General features: G+C 39.7%; 2 protein-coding genes across 2 annotated transcripts; both read right to left on the reverse strand.

Moving 5' to 3' along the window:
* Positions 1-1,769: 1,769 nt before the first annotated feature.
* On the reverse strand, positions 1,770-7,271 carry LOC121607795 (keratinocyte-associated protein 3). Its single transcript, XM_041938765.1, has 6 exons — positions 7,159-7,271; positions 5,454-5,638; positions 4,756-4,815; positions 4,448-4,645; positions 4,144-4,278; positions 1,770-3,937 (listed from the first exon to the last, which is right to left on the reverse strand). The coding sequence occupies exons 1-6, from the start codon at positions 7,169-7,171 to the stop codon at positions 3,866-3,868; spliced, it is 663 nt and encodes a 220-aa protein (XP_041794699.1). The 5' UTR covers positions 7,172-7,271; the 3' UTR covers positions 1,770-3,865.
* Positions 7,272-7,463: 192 nt separating this feature from the next.
* On the reverse strand, positions 7,464-22,617 carry LOC121607602 (nuclear receptor-binding protein-like). Its single transcript, XM_041938503.1, has 18 exons — positions 22,492-22,617; positions 21,707-22,100; positions 21,188-21,310; positions 19,992-20,093; positions 19,726-19,815; positions 19,404-19,444; positions 19,178-19,272; positions 18,548-18,631; positions 17,882-17,940; positions 17,703-17,801; positions 17,364-17,496; positions 16,132-16,222; positions 15,978-16,028; positions 15,227-15,362; positions 14,397-14,450; positions 14,148-14,211; positions 11,104-11,159; positions 7,464-10,686 (listed from the first exon to the last, which is right to left on the reverse strand). Exons 2-18 carry the CDS (start codon positions 21,944-21,946, stop codon positions 10,627-10,629), a joined length of 1,578 nt encoding a protein of 525 aa, XP_041794437.1. The 5' UTR covers positions 21,947-22,100; positions 22,492-22,617; the 3' UTR covers positions 7,464-10,626.
* Between the last annotated feature and the right edge of the window lie 599 nt (positions 22,618-23,216).

Below are 23,216 nucleotides of genomic sequence, written 5' to 3' on the forward strand. Positions count from 1 at the left end.
CCTTCGGTATCTGCAAGACACAAAATCCTGCCTTTCACATTCAACTGCCACCTTGGAGTGCATCCATCAAGCAGGTCCTGCAGGTTTAAACACACAAAGAAGAAAGGCCTAATGGTCAAACAAGCAGAGTGGGCTTGCCTGGAATAAAGTTGTTCTGCCACTGGTATTGTCTCTGATCAGCCACACCCTTGTTCCTATACAAGTCAGGATTAAAACATCCGATGAAATCTACACCACCTCATTAGTTGTAGGCAGTATGTTAACGCGCTTAACAAGAAAAACTGCCTTCGAGCAATAAATTGACCTGCAAATTCTCGTCACCTTGTGCCAGCGGGGTCACGCACAGTTTACGCTGCAGACTGCTGAAAACGTGTTCAAAGCAAACCGCAGCGACGACCTGGAGCAGCTTTAAAGCCGTTAATGTGAGCGATCCCCCTGCGACGATCAGACGCTCCCCCGCTCTCATGTTTGTGTGAGGTTGGCCGGGCAACAGTAGCGTTCCCCCGCGATGTTTCACACTCTGCGCCCCGTTCTCTTTACGGTTGACCACAGTACACAGTAAACTTTAGAAATAAGCTCCGGTGGTATGCTATCGAAATAAAAGAGCAAATGACGGTATTGATTTATCGCGTTTTAATTTACACCTGCGTCAAACTGCTCCCAGACGACCGTTAGACACGAGCTAACTTGCGTGACGGCACTAATAGCTCAGTTAGCTAGCGCTGACATTAAACTGACAACGTTAAATTGTACTGAACACCTCCGTAACGTCAACCGTCCGCCGGTTACAGGGCAACAATCCGTAACGTTAGCGCTCTTTTGAGCAGAACCCGGCTCGTTTTAGAAAGCACAGACCTGTGAAAAGGTAGGCTTCAGTGAGGCATCTTCGCTGCGCTGAAGCAACAATCACCCACGGCGACACGCCAGGATCTCAGCGCGAGAGCGGTTATCAATCTTGGGAGCTGCGTGTGCGTTTGTCACCGCGGCGTCCTCAGCCCAGCAGCGCGCCGTTCGTGCACGGGATTCATTTAAAAAGCAATTGTGGCCGCCTGTCTGCTTTTCCGACAAGAGCAGATGAAATGAATCGCATAGTTCATTTCTAACGTTACCACTCTAATTGCCTTACCTTGTGTGTGGAATAAGGAGCGGCTCCGCTCACTGCACCACTTCGTTGTTCCGCTGTTTGCAGCTGGTCGCCTGCAACATGCAGCCCGCACGTCGTGCCCGCGGATTCATCGTGACCGCGCAGAGACAGGACGAAATTGGCCCCTCCGGACGCTGCATGCTGTTGTGGTCTTACTGTGTATAAAAAATGTGACTTAATGCTGATAGACATGTGTGATGGGTACACAATATGTTGGCGGGAGCACTGTGTGAGTGTGTGCATGTTAGGCCTTTGTGTCCTGGATGGATGTGGAGTCTTTGATTGATTTCTAGGGGTGATAGGGAGTTTATTTGTGAATGTAAATGATCATATTCACCTTAATATGACGTTCAGATTTTATGAGTGTACTTTTACATTTTAAGACATACATAAAGCTAAACACAGCTTGTGTGAACACAGTACATTGTTTGAGCTTCTCACTTATGTACTGAAAAATCAAAGGCTCTAGAGCCACTAAGGGTTCAGCATCAATCTCAAGGTCACATGGAGGCTATGTAGTAATCAAATGGGATCCAGCCCAGGACCCCACCTCACATTACAGTCTCCCTGTGATGCATGACGGACAGGCAAAAACTAAAAGCAGGAAAATATCAAAAGATAACATTATCAAAATCTTTAATAAAAATCATACATTTAATGAATGCACTGCTAGAAAATCATAAAGCAAATAATGAAATGTACAGTACATCCACATTTGTCACAAACTCCTCTAGCACCTGTGAGAGAGTTTACAGCTTGGCTGAATCAGGGGAAAGATGAGTGATGACACTGGTGTTGTGCCACCAGGCTGTCCTGGTTGCACAACACCACTACATTTAATGACAGCTTTTCAGTTCAGTCGATTTTAAGAAATAACACAGCTAATTTTATCCCTGATCATCTAAGTAATAGCACATACCCTTTCACAAATGAGTAATTTGTTGATATTATTTTAAATGGTTGATTATTGAAATAAAGTACAGAATTGTGATAAAATGTATACATGGACTACATTCCGCATAAACCTCCATTACTGATGCCAGCAGATCATTCCAGTATCACAACGTACGACAATATGCTTGCTGTAATATCTTCACACACCTATACTCTTACCTCTTGTGATTTCAAATACAAATTTCATGAGTCTGCAGCGTGACATCACTGTCATACTGACTGAAACGGCCAAACAGACTTGTTGTGATTGTATCAGTCAACGCTATGTCAATATTTATCCCTTAAAGCCTGAGGATTAGCATTGCGTGCTATGATTCCTTTCCACACAATTGAGCACGGCGCTAGATTAACTGTTTCATGGCTGATCTGATCTTCTCTGCCGTTAAATTGTGGGGGGTCTGTGTCAGCTGAGAGGCAGCTGGCCTACATACTGCTTTAACCTCTTTCTATGAGCCCACTTGACATTTAACCACAGTATTCTGTACTTACACGAATGCCCTCAGTCCACACACAGCAATCCAGATTATTTTCCTGTCCTTTCTTTTTAACATGATGCTGCATTTTAGGAGTCTGAACAGAAAAAAAGATTTATTATTATTTAATTTGCTATTTTAGTTTCTCCATTGTAATTTTCTCACTGCATATGTTTGTGACAAAAGCAACAAACAAGTATATTAAGCATAATTTTAGGAAGTTCAACAAATTCTAGCACAAAACTGACAAACAGTGATGTGGTCAGAGAAAATCACATCATTGATGTGATCAGAGAAAATTTTTAAACAAAAATTAGCAAAATGTTGAAAAAAAAACAGAAAATGTAGTACAGTTGCTGTTCCTCTGGTGTGTTCAACTAGTCACTAACTGCATTTATTATCTAATAATACAAATTATTGTCAAGAAGTGCAAATTAGCATGGCCAATATATTTTGAAGCCAAGTAATGTATACCTACATAATACTAAATATTTTGTATTTTAAACATATCACACAGTTTACATGATATGACTCCACACTACAATTTAATAAAGTCCATAAGCAGAAAAATGAGTCTGTGTGGGCGTTAAATGTAGACAAACACTGATGAGCATGGTTTCTTAAATGCATTTCAGATGCAACGAAGTGGTTCTGAATCTCGACAAACAATAAAATATTAAAAACATTTGCAGTTAAAAAAAACGTTTTGCTGAAATGTGAGTTCATAGAAGCTAAAATACATCTTAATGCAGCTAAAATAATCAAACATATTTTTAGTAAATAAAAAAAGTACTTTCTTCATAAACGAAGGTTTCTTCAAACTGAAAGAACTGCTGAACCCCAGCAGTCGTAGATGGATCCTGATAAGACAACATTTCTATCTCCTTGTAGCTTCCACATACGTATATGCACACTGAATCCCAATATCTGCACAACAGGAGCTCAACTTTGGAATGCACCCACTGAAACAAACGTTTTGTTTTATGATGAAATGTCACTGTTCATGAATTTGCCACTGATGGGTTTCATCAGGTACGACCCAAATGTATTCTGCTCACAGCTTCAGCCACATGATAAACTGTTTGGTTTATAAAGGAAAGCAAATAGAGCCATTTGGTGACCCATCTGTGAATCGAGGTGCGTGGCTAAATGATAAAACAAAGCAAAAACCAGTTTCCTCAAACTGATTTCACTCCTGTTCCACAGTGACACTGCTAGTCTCTACACAGGTGTTACAATGCCTTTTGGGATTGAGCCGTGCTTGTCTACGCACAGTGGTGTCCTTCCTGCTCAGTTAGACGTCAGAATTCAAGCGCTGTCTAATCAGGCGGTGGCTGTGCGCGGAGTCCCCAGCGTCTGCCTCCAACTAGAAGACAGAATGGAAGTGTAAGGGCTGTGTTACAGGGCTTGTATGTTCTCCAGACATAGCATGATAGACCAAGTGGGACTAGATAAGTGTGGATGAAGTGCATGTGTGTGTGCAAGTCTGAGTCAAATGGAGATTCAGATACACAGCACAGCTACACCCCTGCAGCATACCTACCCGCCCCCACAACAAAGACACACACGCACCTGCTCTTTGATGTAGCTGTTCCCACAGGGTGCCAGCCCTCTGAGAGCCAATCCAATGACGAAGCACCAGACAGACAGTCCAGACTCAACCGCTGCCAGCACAGCAGAGGGGATCCACAGCGCCAAGGTGGTGTCCTGAGAGGCAGGAAGCAAAGCAAGTAAAACTGCAAAGTTCAACATTTCTCCCGTGATGCTTTTATTAAGTTTCATGCCTCAAAAGTTGCAGACAAAAAAAGCAAATTGAGGAGAGAAAGAGGGAAAAGTGAGTGAGGTGGACATTTTGAAAGAGAGGGTTCAGACTCACAAAGATTCGTGTCGTATCAAAGGGGCATCTGGCACTGACAGGTGACCGAGCGTTGATGGGCACCAGCGTGTCATTGCACCCCAGCATCAGGCCCTGCCCGTTGTGGGCAACAGTGATACTAATGGCCAAGAGGAGCCCAACGCAGGTTGCTGCTGAGAGCAGGGCGTTCAGGAATGAGGTGATGAGGAGTCCTACTTGCTGGAGACACATTATCATATAAGAATAGAAGCGGAGGTAACTATGGAGCAGACACAGCATGAATGAATGAAGTGATCATATCAGTAGTCGAAAACAAATTATATTCTTACCAGTTTTATCAAACGAAGGTTCCGTGACACCAAGATGGCAATAATCCCGGTGGTAATGTTCTGTGAGTTTCAAATGACAAGATGATTGTTTCAGCTTCACATTGATTTGGCACCAAGTAGGGCTTACTAAATTATGTGCTGCAAGTAGTAATCCTGGCCCAAGGATGTGAAGCTGCATTTTTTCATTGGGGTTCCAGGCTAAGAAGACTTCAGACGCAAAGAAAGAAATGCTTCTTTAACTAATGACTGTAAGTAGGAGATCACCAATGAAAAGCGGTGCCAGTAAGATATATTTTCTAACTTGTCATTTTGTTCTGTCCATATTACCTGTAAACCCTGTAATAGCCTGTGTCGAGTACCTGGTATGGAGCACACATCAAAGAAATGTGACATCAACACCATCTCATCATCAACAGCTGCTGGTCTATCTGATACCTCAACATAATGAAGCCTGCCCTCGAGCAACTAGAGCAAGAGTTTGAAAAACCAGCTCTCCTATGATAGACAAGTTCAGTCTTGATTACTGAGGAAAGTACACAACACTGTACCGAGCTAACAGTACAAATCACTTTTTTATGTTTATTTTAAGTGAATATATAGACACAGGAAGTCACAGGGGTGAATCCATCACTGATGCTGATGGTAAAAAGTAGATTTGGCTATGAAACAGAGGATGAATGTCTTAACTACTGACTCACCAGCAGGCCAGAGGTGACAGAGATGATGTTGGCTACAGTGTACTCAGTGGAGACATGCTGGGTGGGTTTGGAAATGTGGCGGAGGACACTGCCATGGACAATTGCTCCAAGGATGAAGTTAATATGGCCGATCAGGATGAGAGCTAATCCTTTTCTCATCACCCTTCTTGGCCCTTTGTCTTTATCTGGATGTCAGAAATACAAAAAATACTTAACACAGCTTCTCAAAAAATGTAGATATATCTGTTTCTATGCATTCTGTGCTACCTTGCACACATATTGTACACAAGCAAAAACAAGCTTTTGCCATCACAACACTGATACTGGATTTTTTACTGACATTAATATTTGAGAGTTTAAAAAGTCAATTAACCATATATCTGCTCTCTGGTGGTCAAACTATGTAATGGCAACACTGATTCTAAATGACCTCGAATCTAATTTAGCAAGTCTGTGCTGCAGCCTCTTGTTACTTAAAGGCTGGCATGTGCACAGATATCCATACATCTGCAATAAGCAAACATCTCCGGGTTGAGTGTGGCTCTATTATGTGTGTGCATCTCTGATGACAGATTAGATATTATTAATATTGTGGATATTATGCCAATTCTCCTCATCTGAATGACTTCTTTGTTATAAAGGACTTCCTATAAAGGATTTCTGACATACTGTATATTTATGTGTACATACATTTTAGAGATGCAATTATTAATTGATTAATTGTTAACTATAAATCAATTGGCAACAATTTTGAAAATGAATTATTCGGGTTGAGTCATTTTTTTCGAGAAAAAAGGCCAAAATTCTCTAATTCCAGCTCTTAAATTTGAATATTTCAGGATTTCTTTAAACGGAATATCTTTGGGTTGTGGACAAAACAAGACATCTGACAACATCATCTTGGGAGCTATGGGAAACACTGACGGATATTTTTCACCATTTTCTAACATTTTACAGACCAAACAAGTAATCGATTAATCGGAAATATTGTTAGTTAATACATTCATGCTTACATTTATTACATGCTCATCATGTACATGTATATCACCCAACGTCAAAAGGCCTTTATTTTTTGAATATGCTTGACCTTATTCATGAATGTATAAACTATAAGATGAAGCTAAATGATTGGACCATGACAGCAGTCCGACTTATGATTTGCATATGACAAGGAAGTCATAGGCTATAGATGTATACACATACATCACAAAAAATATCAGCAACAAATGAATTAACTGTACAAATTCATGAATGATCCTTTTCTTTCTGAGACTCACACGTGCGCACCTGTTAACACAGTAGGTCGCTTTGGCTTTATTATTCTACAGTTCACTGCGAAGGGATGGCCAAATGCATTTGCATAGAAAGACTGCGCTCACACTCACTGTGTACTGGGTGAGTAACAGAGGGGGGAGGAAGCACTGAAGCCACAAGCGATTCTGTTATAACCTTCAAATTATTGATCTCCTGCCAGTCTCTCTACAGCTCAATTCCTCTACAGATGAACCAGAGTAATTCCTGTTATACAATCAGTAATACATGTCACATATGCGACGGTTTCAAAACGAAACCCACCTGCAGGCCTGCGGTCGCTTACACCTGTGGAGGGAAAACTAGCGGCGCACACATCAAACCCTGCAGCTTTACTGAGCGCGTGCGAGTAGTTTTTCAGGAACAATAAAAATGTAACATCGAAGTAACTCACCGAAAGTGCACATCTCTCTGCTGGGTCACAAGCCTCGCTTTGAAGAAATCAGTGGCCGCAATTCTCAAGCACCTCTTCAACAACAGACAAACTCCAACTTCCCTCTGTCCACTTCCTGTATGACGTCAGGAAACTCACCTTGACTTACCTGCGGCTCGCTGGACGTCGAGGGGTGCAACACAACAGCCACTCTAGATTTGCTAAAAGCGTCTTTGTTGTGTTATTCTCACATTGAAATAATCTATATATAAGAAGAATTAAAATAAATAACTTTCTTTGAGACCTGGTAAAAATAAAGTGATGCATTTCACACATTTATTTGAAAGAACACTCATACAGTCAGTTTTTCAGGATACATGTCTCACACATTTACTGACATTCATGACATATACAAAATATAAGACTGTCCAAATGTAACCAAGAGATCCTTGTAACGGTGACAGTCTAAAGCTGTCCACCCTTTTTCATTATCTAATAAGCAGTTTGGACACCACCAATACTTTGAGAGAGAGATAGATAGAGAGAGAGAGAGAGAGAGAGAGAGAGAGAGAGAGAGAGAGAGAGAGAGAGACAGACAGACAGAGAGACAGACAGAGAGAGCTGCTCTGGTGATCACATTGGTTGGTTTTCACCACTTCTCTGTTCAAGAAGAGGTGTGCTTACATTCTCCTGGCTGACTTTAAAAACACATCTTTGGAATATACAATCTTAAGAGTTCACAAACAGACCAACAGCGGAAACTTAAGTAAACAATGCATTAAGAAGGACTAATGTACAGCAAAAAAATGCTGACTGGAACACAACAGAAGCCTGAATACACTTGAAAAACACAGGAGAAATATCTGACAGGAGATCACAGGATTAATATGATCTCAAAAGTGAGGTGAACGATTGAACATTATAACTCAATGACCAGCATCAGAGGAAGTCTCTGCCTGCAAGCTCATACAGCAGCAGTTCAATTAAATCGGTGGTTATTAAACATAATGTATAATCTCAATAAAATTATTTAAAACTGTTTAATTTATTGCATCCAATAGTATCTGCTGCCTTGTTATACAGAGAATGTGATATTATCTTAATGCCTGTTCATATCCTGAACTGTATGAGCTTTCAGACACAGTAGTACCAGTAGTCCACAAAGAGTTCTGAGCCAAAATGTCACATGCAACTCCCTGATCTCAATACAAGTCTAGACTAGACCAGCATGATGTATTGAGCTTCAACCCACCCAGTCCCAGTCTTACTAAATGGTGATCAAATGAAAATAGCAGAAACAGAAACAAAAAAAGTTGTGTATTGGCTCAGACTCTCAACAATGTGGTGTCCTTCTGAAATCAGAGTAAACAAAAAGGGGAGGAAAACTCATGACATACAGTATCTATGACATAAATAAAACACATGACGCTCTCACACAGGTGTATCAGGAATAGGTCCTCTTTCTACAGCATATGGCAGCCGAGTTCAGTACAAGTCTCACATGAATGAATTTTAAAGGCTGAGTAGCATGTGTGAACCCAACAAGCAGCAAATGGTATGAATAAAATAAAAACAAACTGAGAAAAGAGGACTTGAAGGCAAGTGCGTGGGCTTAGAATAAGGCAAAGAGTTGAGCAAAATATAAAAACAAACACACACAAATTCAGTAACACTGAGTTCACAGTACCTCAAAGTAACCAGCTATTCATTTTTCCAGAGGCAATTGGCATGATTCCCACCCAAAATGTGATGTGCAGTGGTGCACATGCATTTCATTCTGTATCAAAGGCTTTTTATAAATATTAGTCATGGGTATTTGTCTTTTATAAAGTCAAGTGAGAAAGTTGCATCTCTGCCAATCAGTTTTCAAATGATTACATACATTCAACCTGATAGGTGAAGGCTAGTCGAACACATCACAAAACGAGCAATGAGCTGGGAATGTTCAGTCATATGAGGCAAAACAAAAAGGAGTCAAATGAGAGGGGGAGCCATGTGGTGTGACATAAGGATCCAGAAAGACTTGCTTAATATGTAAAATTTTCTTTGGGTAAAAGTTGACCCCTTTATCTCTAGGGAAGCTATCGTTCTGCTGTGGTCAACAGGTGTAGAGCCGACCATTAAAATGAAGGAGAAGTGAGTTAGGATGTGGTGTGACTCCTGTGAAAGCCTGAATCAGTCTTGATTATGTTTTAGATTCACCCTGACACAAACAGGCCAGACAACTCAAAATGTAAACACCTCACACTACAATACAACTGTGCACTTGAGAAAAAGCGGGTTTCAACACGAAGCTGCAAGTAATCTAGTCAGTATCGAGGGATGTACTGTGATGGGTTAGCATTGTATGTTGAGCCTAAATTCAGAGTTTTCAATGAATCAGTTAGTTTCAGATTTAAATCAGCTATAAAAGTGCACCTCTTTCACTAATTCTTTTCCTGATGATATTTCCAATGAGTGATTAAGATTGTCAGGAATACTGAGGGAACAGGTTAAATACACAAACTTGCCGAGCTGTACGTTAGCAATGAACAACGCTGGAATTACAGCAGTACCAACTGTAATATTAACATTTAAATTTTACACAGCATATCATCCACACACCAAAAGAATGATGACGGCACAGCAACTATAGACCACTTTACATTATGTTTTTATGCTTGGTCCAGATTTGTTGCCATGCCTGTTTGACACTGCTGGTACTGCAGCTAATAGAACACTGAATAGAAAATTGATTGGTCGATTGGTGTTTTTTTCACAGATAATATTCAGTCAATAGAATTAATTTCACTTTGATCTGGACTAAAATGAAAGTGATTTCCATGTATCCTCCATCGGACAGTGTCAGACCTAAATGTAACTATTGAGTATAATGATTAAAATATGCTGTGTCAAGTTTAATTAAGAGCTCTACAATGTGCAATTGTCACATTAGAAATAAACAGGAGGCACTGAGAGAGCATTGATTGAAGTAGGCGACACATGATTGGTTCATTTTGTGTGGAAGTTAACTCAACACATACAGAGACTGATTAAGAAAACCTATGTTAACATCTCTGACCAGGTTTTAAAGAAAGCCTGGCTATGCCGAACCTACTTCATAGTACACCCCCCTGTTGTGATTGTGTCTGTTGCAGCATTAATGAGGTCCACCTTTCAATCATATGTAACAGCCAACTTAGTAGCCAAATAATTTAAAAGTATTCCACACATACTATATATACGTATGTTCTGACTTGTAAAATAAAAATGTGAAATCACTCTAGGTGGCTTCTTTAAAGTCACCTGGACTCTAAAATTGGCTTTAAGTTCAAGGTTTTCTGTGCTATTGGGAAGTTTCCATCCCTAATGCAAATGAAAAACCTACCCTTAGTAGAAAAGACATAAAAAACTAAACACAGACACTGAGTTAAGCAATCAAAAAGAACATGTAATGGGGTTTAGAGAGTGTACTCATGACACAGTGTGTAATGTGCTGAGAAACTGTCACTAGTGAAGAGCTTGGCTGAATGTTTCTTCTAGTAGAGAGGCTATTTTGTTTTGGTCCACCTGTGAAGAGAACAACAAACATCTTCAGTAATCTAGGACATTACAAAAGATACACCATTCTTTTAGATAGTGGAGATGTCATGGAGACAATACAGTACAGTAAAGGCAAGGCATAAAACTGAAATCCATTAAGAGGACTAAGTCATACAGACAAAAGTCTATATATACCCTCGCCCACAGATATGTGAAGTGACTATACAACATTAACATGTGTAGGCGAGTGGGCACATGAGTACATATGTAGCAGTAAATGTGAGAAGGCTCTTGAGGGGAAAGTGTGTATGTAGGAGAGGCAGGGGTCACCTCACCTTTTGAAAGCAACAGAAACTTTCACAGAGTTCAGTACAAAAATAGCGCACTCAGAATCACCCACACATGCACACACACGCAATATGTGAATCTCTCTTTAACACCCACCTCACTGATTAGGCCCAGCTCCACCAACTCTGCAGCCAACTCTTGAACATTCTCATCTGAAACACACATCAGCACAGTTGGTAGAAGTAATCCATAGACATGTAACATCACCATCACATCAACTCTACCACTCACTATCTCCGAATGAGTTATGCTAATACTATAACACACACACAAACACACACAGGCAGGCACGCATGCACACACACACACACACACGCACACGCACACGCACAAAAAATCTGCAGCCGAAAAAGGGTCAGGTTTAGGGTACACACACCATTCAGAAATTATAGTCCAGATGCTGCTTTTAAACCCATATCCCACCTTAAACACATTAAAATTCTGTTGTTTGGCAGTGCCATATTTATATTCCTGTGGACATCGAGCAAAGTGTTCATTAAGTGATATCCAATACAGCTGAAAGGACAGAACGGGACTTATCTGGCAGTAAAATGAAAAAGCCAACATGTTTCAACAAGCATGGTCTTCATTAGGGCATGATCTGTTAAAACATGTTTGCTTTTTAAATGCTCCTCTTTAGCCCTGCTGTTAAAGGCTTAATGATTTAATGGAAGCTCATAAGCCCATTCTTCTTTTCTCAGTTTCAGAGTACCCAGAACTGGAACTCTGGGCTGATATTTATACCTTTTCCAATGCTCTAATGAGCTCAAAAATCCAACAGTAAATTTCAGGTAAGACCTCTTTCAAGAATCCATATTCAACAATTAAGCAAGAAGAAATCTATCTTGGAAAAGGGAAGGATTAAGACTTTTCCACCAACAGTAGTGCCAATAATGTAATGCTGTCACAATGCAGCTGCATAACATTTTTTTAACATTTCGTTTTATAAAAGAACTCCAGCTCTTACTGTGCTACTCCCCTGACTTTCACATTACATGAAAGACGTGCAAGAACTCAGTCTACCTGAGTATATGAATGAAAGTATACGGCAGGCTGAGGGAAAGTTAGTACATAAAAAACGGAATTGTAGTGAACTACAAAAGGCATCAACCAAAGTCTAAACAAACTATATGCAAGGTTATATAAAATATAGAGATATAAGGAATGCTGAATTTTACCTGACTAAAACATCAGGAAAATACACAAAAAACAAACCAGCTCAGAATTGATAATATAAAAACCTTTGACGCCTACTTTCTCCGGAAAACTTTAACATACATCTACTTAAACCTCGTTTCAGTATCTGTTTTTTTAGATTAATTAATAGTATTTTATCTAAGTGCTTTTTACTACTGGTTTAGCAACCAACCCAAATTAAGACATTCTTTGCATGTGCCTAACGAACAGTGGAGTTGTCATGGTCCAACGATTTTTAATAACCTGGCTGTCAATTCACAACCGTATGAGGAATGTGGCCGGGACAAGAAAAACAAGTAGAGGACATGGCTCATTCAACAGCTTTGACATTAAGAAAATAAAAACACTGGCAGCCCACAGCTATTGATATTGGAGCAGAGAGAGGCTTCCTTGCTTGTTTCCGTTTAGTGCTGTCAAATAATTACTACTTGGTTTTGAGGAAAAAACAGCCTTCAATTGTGAACGCATTGGAGCAGGGAGAGCCACGCTAAGGAATTTAAGTGGCTAGTTTAGCTAGTGACACCGCATGGAGTAAGTTTGGACTTTGGTGTGTTGATAAGGAAAGCTTTAAAGAATATCCCCTGATATCAGCAGGAGGGACTCTTTTCAAAGTGTACAGGGTGTGTCTACGAGACAGACTAGCAACAAGAATTTACAGTGTGTGCCAGTGAGAGTGTACAAGAGAAGACATATGATGTGAGAAATAGTGGGATAGAAAAAGAGCAGAAGAGATAAGTCAATTGAGTGTGTGTGAGAGAGTGAGAGAGAGAGAGAGAGTGTGAGAGAGTGTGTGTGTGTGTGAATGAGACAGGGAGATGAAAGCCTGGGAAGAGATGGTCAAATCTTGACATAGGAGGTGACAGCTGTCAGCTGCAGCGTTTCACAGGCCAGGCATTCCCCACACGCCTGCAACATTATACATGCCTACCATACCTGTGTGTGCATGTGCACACTGGATCATACTGCCTACATTATTCTGACCACTGCAACAGTTGTGTTGTATGTTCCTCTCTTGTTCGCCTTCCTTTGGTCTAGTATGTTGCACAGCACTGAGCTGAGAATCCAGATTCAAAAGAATGAATTCACTTCAGTAGGTTTTTAAGTATGTAAAAAGTGAAAGAAGTAAAAAATTCTGAATTTGTCAATAATTGTTAATGTTGAAAAAAAACCAAAAATTCAAGAATACAATCCAAATAAATTTGTCCAAAATAGAGGTGAAAGGTTTTCATGACACATAAGCAGCAGTCAGTCTCCCTGCCTAAAATAGTCCTGCATACTGCATTTAGTGACGCCATCTGAGTTTCAGGCTCTGTCTGGAGACTCACTCTCACTTTCCTACATGCCTAAATGCATACATATGGAGAGAAGCTGCATATTAAAAGTCTGTGTGTGGTAAAACAGTACAGTGGATGATGCCATCCAGTAATTAATACAGACACAATCATATAATTAGAATTACATTTGACCTCTTGTCAAATGTAAAACTAACATTAACCCTACACCCGAGCTGTAAACCTTCCTGATCAGAAGGTGTAAAAAAAAAAATACACCCGCATGTACACACGGCACTCCCTCCCAAGTTCTATAAGGCAAGTACTGTATGCTGTTGATATTTTACACACAAGTGACAAGACTAGATGACACACACACACATACACTGTAACAAACATATGACAGAATGGCCTCTAATAGTCTTATTAACACCATTAAATGATAGTCTTATTGCAGGATCCACTATAATGTTGATAACATGTCAAAGGTTGCTCCTCTGTTTTGTTTGAGTACCCAATAGTGTGCCCAAATTCAACATCCCAGCTGACTTTTGATGGAATGAAACTTAAGGATGTGGGTGCACCATCTATCTATCTATCTATCTATCTATCTATCTATCTTTAAGATCAGGGTGAGTAAGTGTCAGTATGTGACAGAGGAAGTGGTCTTACGAGGTAACATGTCACAGCTTAGATGTCTATTCAACTTATCCTCCAGTTTCAGCAGCAATGTTAGCTAAAAAGAGAACAACAGACAGACAATGGACAGAATTAGGTTTATTATTTTACTTTTGTATAGCTAGAAAATACCCAAATGGCTGGACTGATATCTTGTTGGTCAATGAGGAAAACATATATGTTGCATTTTGAATTGGTTAGAATATAAACGATCAAATTCTAAATATTACTATAGAGACTTACATGATACTTTGCTCCCTCCTCGACAGGTTCAATGTTACACTGCATATGAATGACCTGCAGAAGAAATATCAAAATGTAAATACATCCCCCATTCCAAACAAGATGGGCAGCTGTGTAAAAAAATAATTCAGAACAGAATGTAAACACTTGCAAATACACTGTGTTTCCAACAAAGTGCTCCCAAACCCACGAGGTAAAGTCCTTTATACCAGGGGTCCTCAACTACATTTGTCCAAAGGCCAGAATTTCTCTAAGCAGACACTGTGTGGGCTGGACATTCAATGCATAAATAAATAAATAAAAAAAAAAAAGACAACACAGCCTTCATCAGGACTCAGACCTAACCAGGGTATCTGGAGATCTGCATAGGCGTGCTAACTTATTGGCTTTTGTTCTTGGGAATCAGGAGAAAGTTCCAGAGTAGAGTGTGGCTGTCCCTTAACCATAGTAACACTGCCTGTGCACAGTGCAGAGAAGGAGAGACGCTGCTGCCAGAAGAGCAGTGAAGTGAAGTTGTTGAGGTAAAACATTAAATATAATGTCTTTGTGCTGTTTCCAACTGTGTATATGTCAAAAAAGATCAGTTAAATATCACATTCTGTTTTATTTATGTTTTACACAGACACACAACTTTTTGGAAATCGGGGTTGTATTAATGGTTCTCAACTAGTGTTGGTACTTCACTTCTGCAAATACATGCAGGATATATCTTGATTCAGTGGCTGATCATGAAAATGAAGAAAGTTAGCATCAGGATGATTACTTGTGGAATTACACCCCTGTGACTGTATTTTCTTTTTGTTATATGCATTATAATGAGCTGTACGCACCCGCCGTGTCTCAAGCTCTGCAGGTTCAGGGGTGGGGGATTTGACCAAGGGGACAACAATGGGAGATTTCACCGTCTCTTGTTGAGGCTGCTGAGGGCAGGGTAGCCCGAACACTGTCATTGGATAAATACCGTTTCTGATTCAGGGAGGGAGGGAGAGACAAAGAAAGGGAGAGAAAACATGATAAAATGAAAGAAAATTTTACTTTTTTCATCTCTGCATTTTGAAAATGAACATAACATGTACATGTATCAAAATATTTTAAATAAACAGTACATCTTTCCATGTAGTCAATATTAAAAAAAAATACAATTTATTCACAAATGTGTAGCATGAAAGTACCACATTAGTCAGTGTTGTACTTTCAAAATCATGGTCATTTTACACACAGAGGTCCCAAATATGCCAGTAGATAACAGCAGAGATTCTACTGCTAATTCTGAGCAACAGAAACACTCAAAAGACAGATTAGAGGAGGATGGACTGGCTACACAGCAGAGTGGCCAGAAAGCATGTAAAAAAACCCAATCTTCTTTGTTTCTATTATTTTGAACAACAAAATGTTTTCAGAGGGTATTCTCCCATATTTACTAGATACCATGTCTTAAGACAATAGAAGACAGAGCACAATAGTCAGATGGTCTAATACTGCCCCCATGTGGCCAAATAGTGTTGTTGTAGGGTTGGGGCTTGAAGTGAGAGAACAACTGAGGTAGCTCAGACTGCTGCAGTTCAATGTCTTGCTTCTTACCTCACATCCTCAAGGAACTTATCAAGCTCCAAGGCAGGAAACTGTGAAAGCCTACAGGGAAAAAAAACAAACAAAACATTCTACAGTTTTAGGTCTTTCAATCACATAATTGCTGTATCTATCTGACATGTGGGTACCAGCTTCTGGCTCTTACTTGAGCTGAACGTCCTCTTTCGTCTCAGCGATGATCAGGTTGGGGTCCAGGTTCTTGGTAATCTCCTCCAGGGCATTCTCAGGAATCATGTCTGGATAAGTGTAAACCATTTAAGACTGATAAGATGGTGCTGGTTGTTGATAAGCCCTTTAAACTTTAATATGTTTAACATGTCCCCGTGCTTAAGTGTAGTTTTAAGTGAAAGTGATGGATTATAATGTGGAGTCATATATATTTGTAATTTAACAACCAGTCAGTCACCATCAAAACTCACTGATGTAAAATATTGCTTGACAATGGCAGGGAAAATAATCAACAGTTAAAACAACAATAATTGATTTTTTGGCCACAGGCTTCACAAGCTATAAATATTGTCTCAAATATATTCAAGCTTTAAAAAGGTGTTATGGCAAATGTGCCTCCTTACACATTCAGCAGAGACAGAGCAAGGTTACCATTCAATTGGACTTGTCTTTTCATCTACCTCATTACTTTATGTGCAATTTTTACTCTGCTTAAAACTATGAAAATATCTGACTGTTTAGGCTGCAGGATGTTTGACTTTCTTCACCAGGTAGCTGTCTTTCTTTGCTTTGAGGGCACTATGCTTGACTCCTTTAACATTACATAAACATTTAATTACATTACATTACATTTAATGGCTTTAGGTTCGGTTGAGCAACCTCACAAGCTTTAACTCAAGCTCTAGCTTTAACTCAAGTTATTTGGTCAGGCTTCTTATTGACCATTTCATCCTAGAAAAACTTTACTTCTGTTCACAGCAAATCAAGTAAATGAAAACTAGAACGAAGGCATGAGTTAAAACTAACATTGGAAGTTGATAAAGATCAGTTATGGGGATGTAAGCATTTTATTTTTATTATACTCATTTATTTTTGTCCGTACATCAAACAGATGTGTAGGAGTGTGTATATATGGATATGTACTGTATATGCAAGGTATAGATATGCATCTGTATGTATATATGTGTGGCCCTCGGTATATGTATGTGGCTACATGTGTATGTGTGTATATGAATGCAAAGTTTAGTATATGTATATGATTATTAGTCTACCTTTTGTCCTATATTGTCCTGTTGGATGTAACAAAAATCTTCTTTCTCTCTGTTAACGTGCTGTTTTGTATTGTTATTCTGTTGCTTTACGTGTATGTTTATGTACCCATTTGACCTACAAAACTGGTATTTTGTGTCTTGTATGTTAAAAACTTACGTTGGTAGCTGACAATACAATGTGCAGCCAGCAACTTTAGCTGGGGTACTTCAAACAGAGCCTGGTTAAACAGCAGCTCTCGGGCTGTAGGTCTTGTACTGGGATCACACTCGAGGCACGTCTGGATTAACTCCTACAAAAACAAACATCTGGGTCACACACTTCTGGACAAACATCCTGTATAGACAAAGGGCACTTTGAAAGACACATCAACACACACACACACACACACACACACACACACACACACACACACACACAGACAGAAAGCTTAATCTGGTATGATCTTTCAAGAAACTCATGAACATGCAAACAGACACTCCACTCTCTTTATCTCACCCTCTGCAGTGGGTCCTCCAGTAACTGTATGGCATTGTTGATGGCCTCCTGAGAAACATAAGAGGACTCTCCATTCCCCTGGATTTCCAAGAGCGCCATCTGCAACACAGCAGCACACATGTTGACATATTGTTTTAGGAAAGAGCTCTAGCCATTCTATCATGTGTTAAGGATCTCACCTCTAAGGCACACATGCCGAACGAGTAGATGTCTACGGCTGTGGTGACATCCTCAACAGCTACAGTGAGAGAATAAAAAAATATGTACGGATATGAGATCATATCTCTGTCATTGCTCAAGACCCAGATGTAATTATTAAACAAACAATGTATAAATAAAAGTTTGATCTGGTGGCTCCTTCACGTTTAGTTTGCAATCTCAATGCAACAAAATCTAGGTAGGGCTGCACATCAAACCTAAGCACGTTTTGAATATCAACCAAAATGTGTCCTGAACAAAGAGGATCTTCACAGGCCAGATATTAAAAAATGGCATCAAATGCTTGGTCAGATTCTTTACTTATTCTTTGATAAGATATTTTCTGCTGTTGCACTGTCAAGTCTGCCATATTATGCTAATTAAAAATGGCCTATTCAACAACATATTCGTTAAACTAAGGAGCTGAAAAAATTGAACCATACCATGCCCTAATGCTATGTTGTCATGCCAATACATGAATGTATGTATGTTTGTGAGATACCACATACTCCTCATGGATAAAATTAAGAGAGTCCTAGAAACAGTCATATCTTTTGACATCTTTCCAATGTATCTTTTTTGTCAGGTTTACTTTGGAGGTCAGAAAACTGACAATATTACTACATTGTCATTATGGCCATGTCTACCTCCATACTCTGGGGCAAAGAAGTGCAAGTTCTTCTGCTCCTCGTGACACGTCTTCACATGGTTGTTGATGGTGTCTGGAGCAACTGCAGATGAGACAGGAAGAGAGAATATGGAGGACAAAGTAGGAAAGTATGTGAGAGACGGAGAAACAGGAGTCAGGAAAGAAAACAGGGAATATCAATATTCCCCTGGACACTGTGTAAACTACAGTGTGTGAAGTTTGGAAGCTGTCCTTTCTCAGATGCAAGAGATGGAACAAAGTGCAGAAAAGCTTTTGTGGTTGCACTAGCGTCATTGCAGAAAGCGCACACACAACACTGGTTTTCTAAACCACATTACACTCCACCTTTGTTCACATTGTATACAATGTGCAGAGTTATTTTGGAACAAGATAACAGGGATATTACCACCATTTTTGTCAAAAAGAGGTCTTCATTGTTCAGTTAAAGTGCCAGATGAGACTGTGACTTTTGTACATAGAACACTGGTATTGTGAGATTGTGGAAATTAGCTGTACAATTACGTGAAATTTTTAGTCTTTAAATCCATAATTTAGTATCATTCGACTCCATCAACGGTGATCCAGCTCCACTACCTAACCCTTGAGGATGAAACCGGTGTAACTCTACCTGATCCAATCTTGATGAGCCCGTTGTGTTGGATGAAGATGGTGTCACAGGTCAGGTTGCCATGGATGATGGGGGGGTCACATGAGTGGAGATAACTGTGGCACAGAACAAAGAAATTCACAAATAAATACTATAGGACAAAGGGATTGGATTGTTTTTCATTGGAGTGCATTTTTTTTGTGTGTGATATTCAATGGAACATAATGTCTGTAAAGGGGAAACTGACCTGAGAGCAGACAAGATCTGTGTGCACCATCTCTTCCAAGCCTGCAGGACCATAAAGCTTATCAGAATGCTTACTCGCTGGTTTCCCATGTGGAGTAAATATGACTTGCATATGTGTGACTTAATTTAGCATATGTGTAAATCCTTTCTTCTGCCAACAGCCAAATGCCAACTAATGTGTTAATGAGATTATTGGTCCTTGCTGTTTTAATGCAGAGATAAAGGGGCTGTCACTTTTCACAAGATATATAGACTGCGTACACCAAAAGGTTTCCATATATTATTATTCTATCAAGGTGAATCTCCATACAGTCACTTATTACCTTTTCATTCATGGATTTGTGATTCTTCTTTGTCTTCTTTAGAAACTGCTTCAGGCTTCCTGACGACATATATTCAGTGATGAAAATCACCTGAGGAGAGGAAGAAATCAGGGGAAATCTAGTGGGCAGACACCACCCAAATATAAATAGAAAACATATGAATACCTAATACTTTTACTTAACCAAACAGACAACAGATTACACAACAAGCCTATGTCTCCAATATTAAGGCTACCGGTAAATGTTCTGGCAGACGTGAAACTCACCCTAGCTCGGTTCTCCTTCGTGTCCGCCCAGTACTTGTGAAACTTGACAATATTTGCATGTTCCAAATGGATCAGGTTATCAAATACTGCCTTCACTTTCTCCTAAACACACAGGGACAATAAAAAAATAATTAAGCATAATATGTTACAACACTAACATAAATACATTTTGCATTTTGCACCGACTCTTCTGTGCCTATGTGATCGATAATGTGTCTCAAACAACTCTGCATGTGAACAAAAGGTTATTTTCTCTCAAGTTCTCATATAGTTTCGATCCTCTGATCTTTTTCTTAGACACCGAGGGACGCCATACCTTGGTTTCAAGAAGTAAATGATAATACAACAGACCTGCAACAATTAGTCAATTGATTGATTAGTAGTGATTAGAACAAGAGAAAATGGAATATTATTGGGTTTTGGACTGTTGATGACACATAGCAAGGAATTTGAAGATGACACTTTGGGCTACGTTCACTATTTTGTGACATTTTCTAGACTAAATGATTGATGAAAAACAGCTGGCAGACTAATCAAGAATCACAATAATCATTACTTGCAGCACTACAATAGACAGTGCCAGAAATTACGTGACACTAGTAAACTCTGCACATCTCCTCATGTTAACAAACCTGGGCGGTCTCTACCTGCTTTGCAACAACAGGACAAGAGAGCAGCATTTTTAAAATACTTTCCACAATAGGTAGAAATATTTTTCTTCAGGTAACTTGATAATTGCACATATTTTACAGAGGCTCACTAAATGCGAACAACAACACATGCCTCATGAGCCAACCCATTTTTTTTTATTGCAGTTACATGATGACTCTGAGGGGGAGTAAAACATAAATCTTACATCTTAAATTTCACGAGCATTGCTTGTCACTGTTTTTTTCCACATTGCTAACATGGAACTACATCATTCTCACCTCTATAACATGCTTGTGTACAAAACAGTAAAAGGAAAGTTTAATCATATCGATGTTCATCATTTTTATCCAGTATTTGTGTGTGAACCACAGTGGCATATAAAAACATATTAAAATGAGACAACAGTGTTCTTTTCCTTTTTTTACATATTGACGTGAAATCTTCACCACATATTATATGCTCAAGACTATATGATAATCAGTGCACAATCCCAAAAGCTACTATCTTTAACTGTTTTATTCCTGCTCTGTAACACTGAGCCTCACCTCCAGCAGTTTGAAGTTCTTCCTCTCTGAGATCATGACTTCATTCCACACTACCTCTACCCCTTCCTCTGTGTCCATGGCCAAGTATGCAGCATCTATCCCTGGGACATTACGCTGATTCACCTACAGTACAAATAAACACAGAATCGCTTTTTGAGAGAATACATTTTAACACTGACATGAATCACAAGAGACAAAATCAGTTCACAAAAAATTAACACAAAAACAGCATACATTTACTGTCATCGTCCTCCTGTTTCAGCTGACATGGTGAGCTGTCTTCTCATCCTTTCATTCTTGTCATCATGACTTTGATTCATGTTTCAATAGTTTCATTCCAACTATTTGTTTTCCATCATTTCTATCACATTGACTCAGTATTGACACTGATAAAGACTAATTATGCTTGTTACATGAGGTCAGAATATTCAACTGAGCTTCATAACTCTGGTACACATACATCATCACGTCAAGTCACTTTGAATTTTGATTGATGTAGAGGAATATGATGTGTCTCACCTCCTCTCTGCGTTTCTGCCAGCGGCCGCAGGGACTTTCTTCCAGGATTTCTGACTCATCTTCACTCTCATCTTCATCCTCTGTTGCTGTGGTGGCAGGAGGCTGTAATGGAGCCACAGGTGGAGACACAGATGCTCCACCTTGTACCTGTTGAGTATTAGTGGAGATGGGTCCTGCTGTGACCTCTGGAGTATTTCCTTCCTCTCCGGGAGCTCCTTTCCCCTGTGGATCCAACATCATGGCACCACTTGTATGCTTGCTGGCTTCCTTTCCCGAGGCTCCAGTTCCTGGGCTGCAACAAGTGATGGGAAGCCTCTTCTTGCTTTTCACTCTCTGTGATTGAGCTGGTTACACATCCATGTTCTTCTCTGGCCTAGCTTTCAACAGGGTAGAGCTGAGGGAGGGATGAGTGTAAACACATGACATGTACAGAGGAGGGGGTGGAGATAGCTACTGTTACCTTTGCAAATAGCATTGCAAGCATCATCCTTTGTAACGTTAAGTTGTACTTCGTTGAATTTAGGCGAACTGACTGACGAACTTATGTCGTAAGCTTTATTGGTACAGTTAGCTTGGAATTAAAGGCAAAGCAACATTACTATTACAGGACATTAAAACATAAGTCATTCATACGAACTAGCTATTGTAGCTAACTTAGCTAGCTTAGAGAAGTTCAGCCTCCCACTCCTTTGCTAACTTTTCCCCGGCTAACAAGCTAATGTGGTGTAAATAAACAAATAACGTTTGCTAACATTAAGTTCAGTAGGAACGCATTAATATCTTACCATGGAACAGAAAACTACCACGGTATAAATAGTCTTGGGTTACATACTGATGAAAAAGCACTGGGAAGACACACTTTTATACAAAAAACATGCTGGTTCGTCATATAATATGTTGTTGGGTTTCAAGTCGCTTTCTCTTAGCAGAAGTGGGAGGGGCGGGGCAGCAGTTGGGGAGCGCTTGTTTGCGCGCAGAAAACGCAGTGATGTGGAGTTAGTGGTGGACTTCTAACACATATAAAGAACACGAGGTTTGAGTAACGAATGTTACATAGAATATGTCGTTAAAAGCATACCAAAATAACAAGATATATTCTTTACTTAATGAATGTTCTATCTGAGTGGCCTAGTCTGTGGAGTTCATACGGCACCTCCCAACATAGTGTGCTTGTTTTTAGTCCAGCACAGCACCGTTAAAACACGGAGACACAATGTGTAGTGGACAACTGTCGCTTCTTCAGCTAGAAGTAGTAAATAATTTGAATAAAGACTTTAAAACAACCCACATTTTGGTCAACATCTGTTATATTGTTTTTGTATAGCATCACATTCCGCAGAACAGAACAAAGGATAATTTTGTTTGGACGTTTTATCATTTTTAATCATAGTTACGTCTCAATTTTCAAATTGTCAAATCAAGCGCACTGCTTCTGATGGCGAGCAGCTCAAAGAGCAAACAAGATAGTTCGCATCCATATCGTTAGTCTCAGGGGAGCAGTTCGCGAAAA

This window comes from Chelmon rostratus, chromosome 1 (genome assembly GCF_017976325.1).
Source record: "Chelmon rostratus isolate fCheRos1 chromosome 1, fCheRos1.pri, whole genome shotgun sequence".
Lineage (NCBI taxonomy): Eukaryota > Metazoa > Chordata > Actinopteri > Chaetodontiformes > Chaetodontidae > Chelmon > Chelmon rostratus.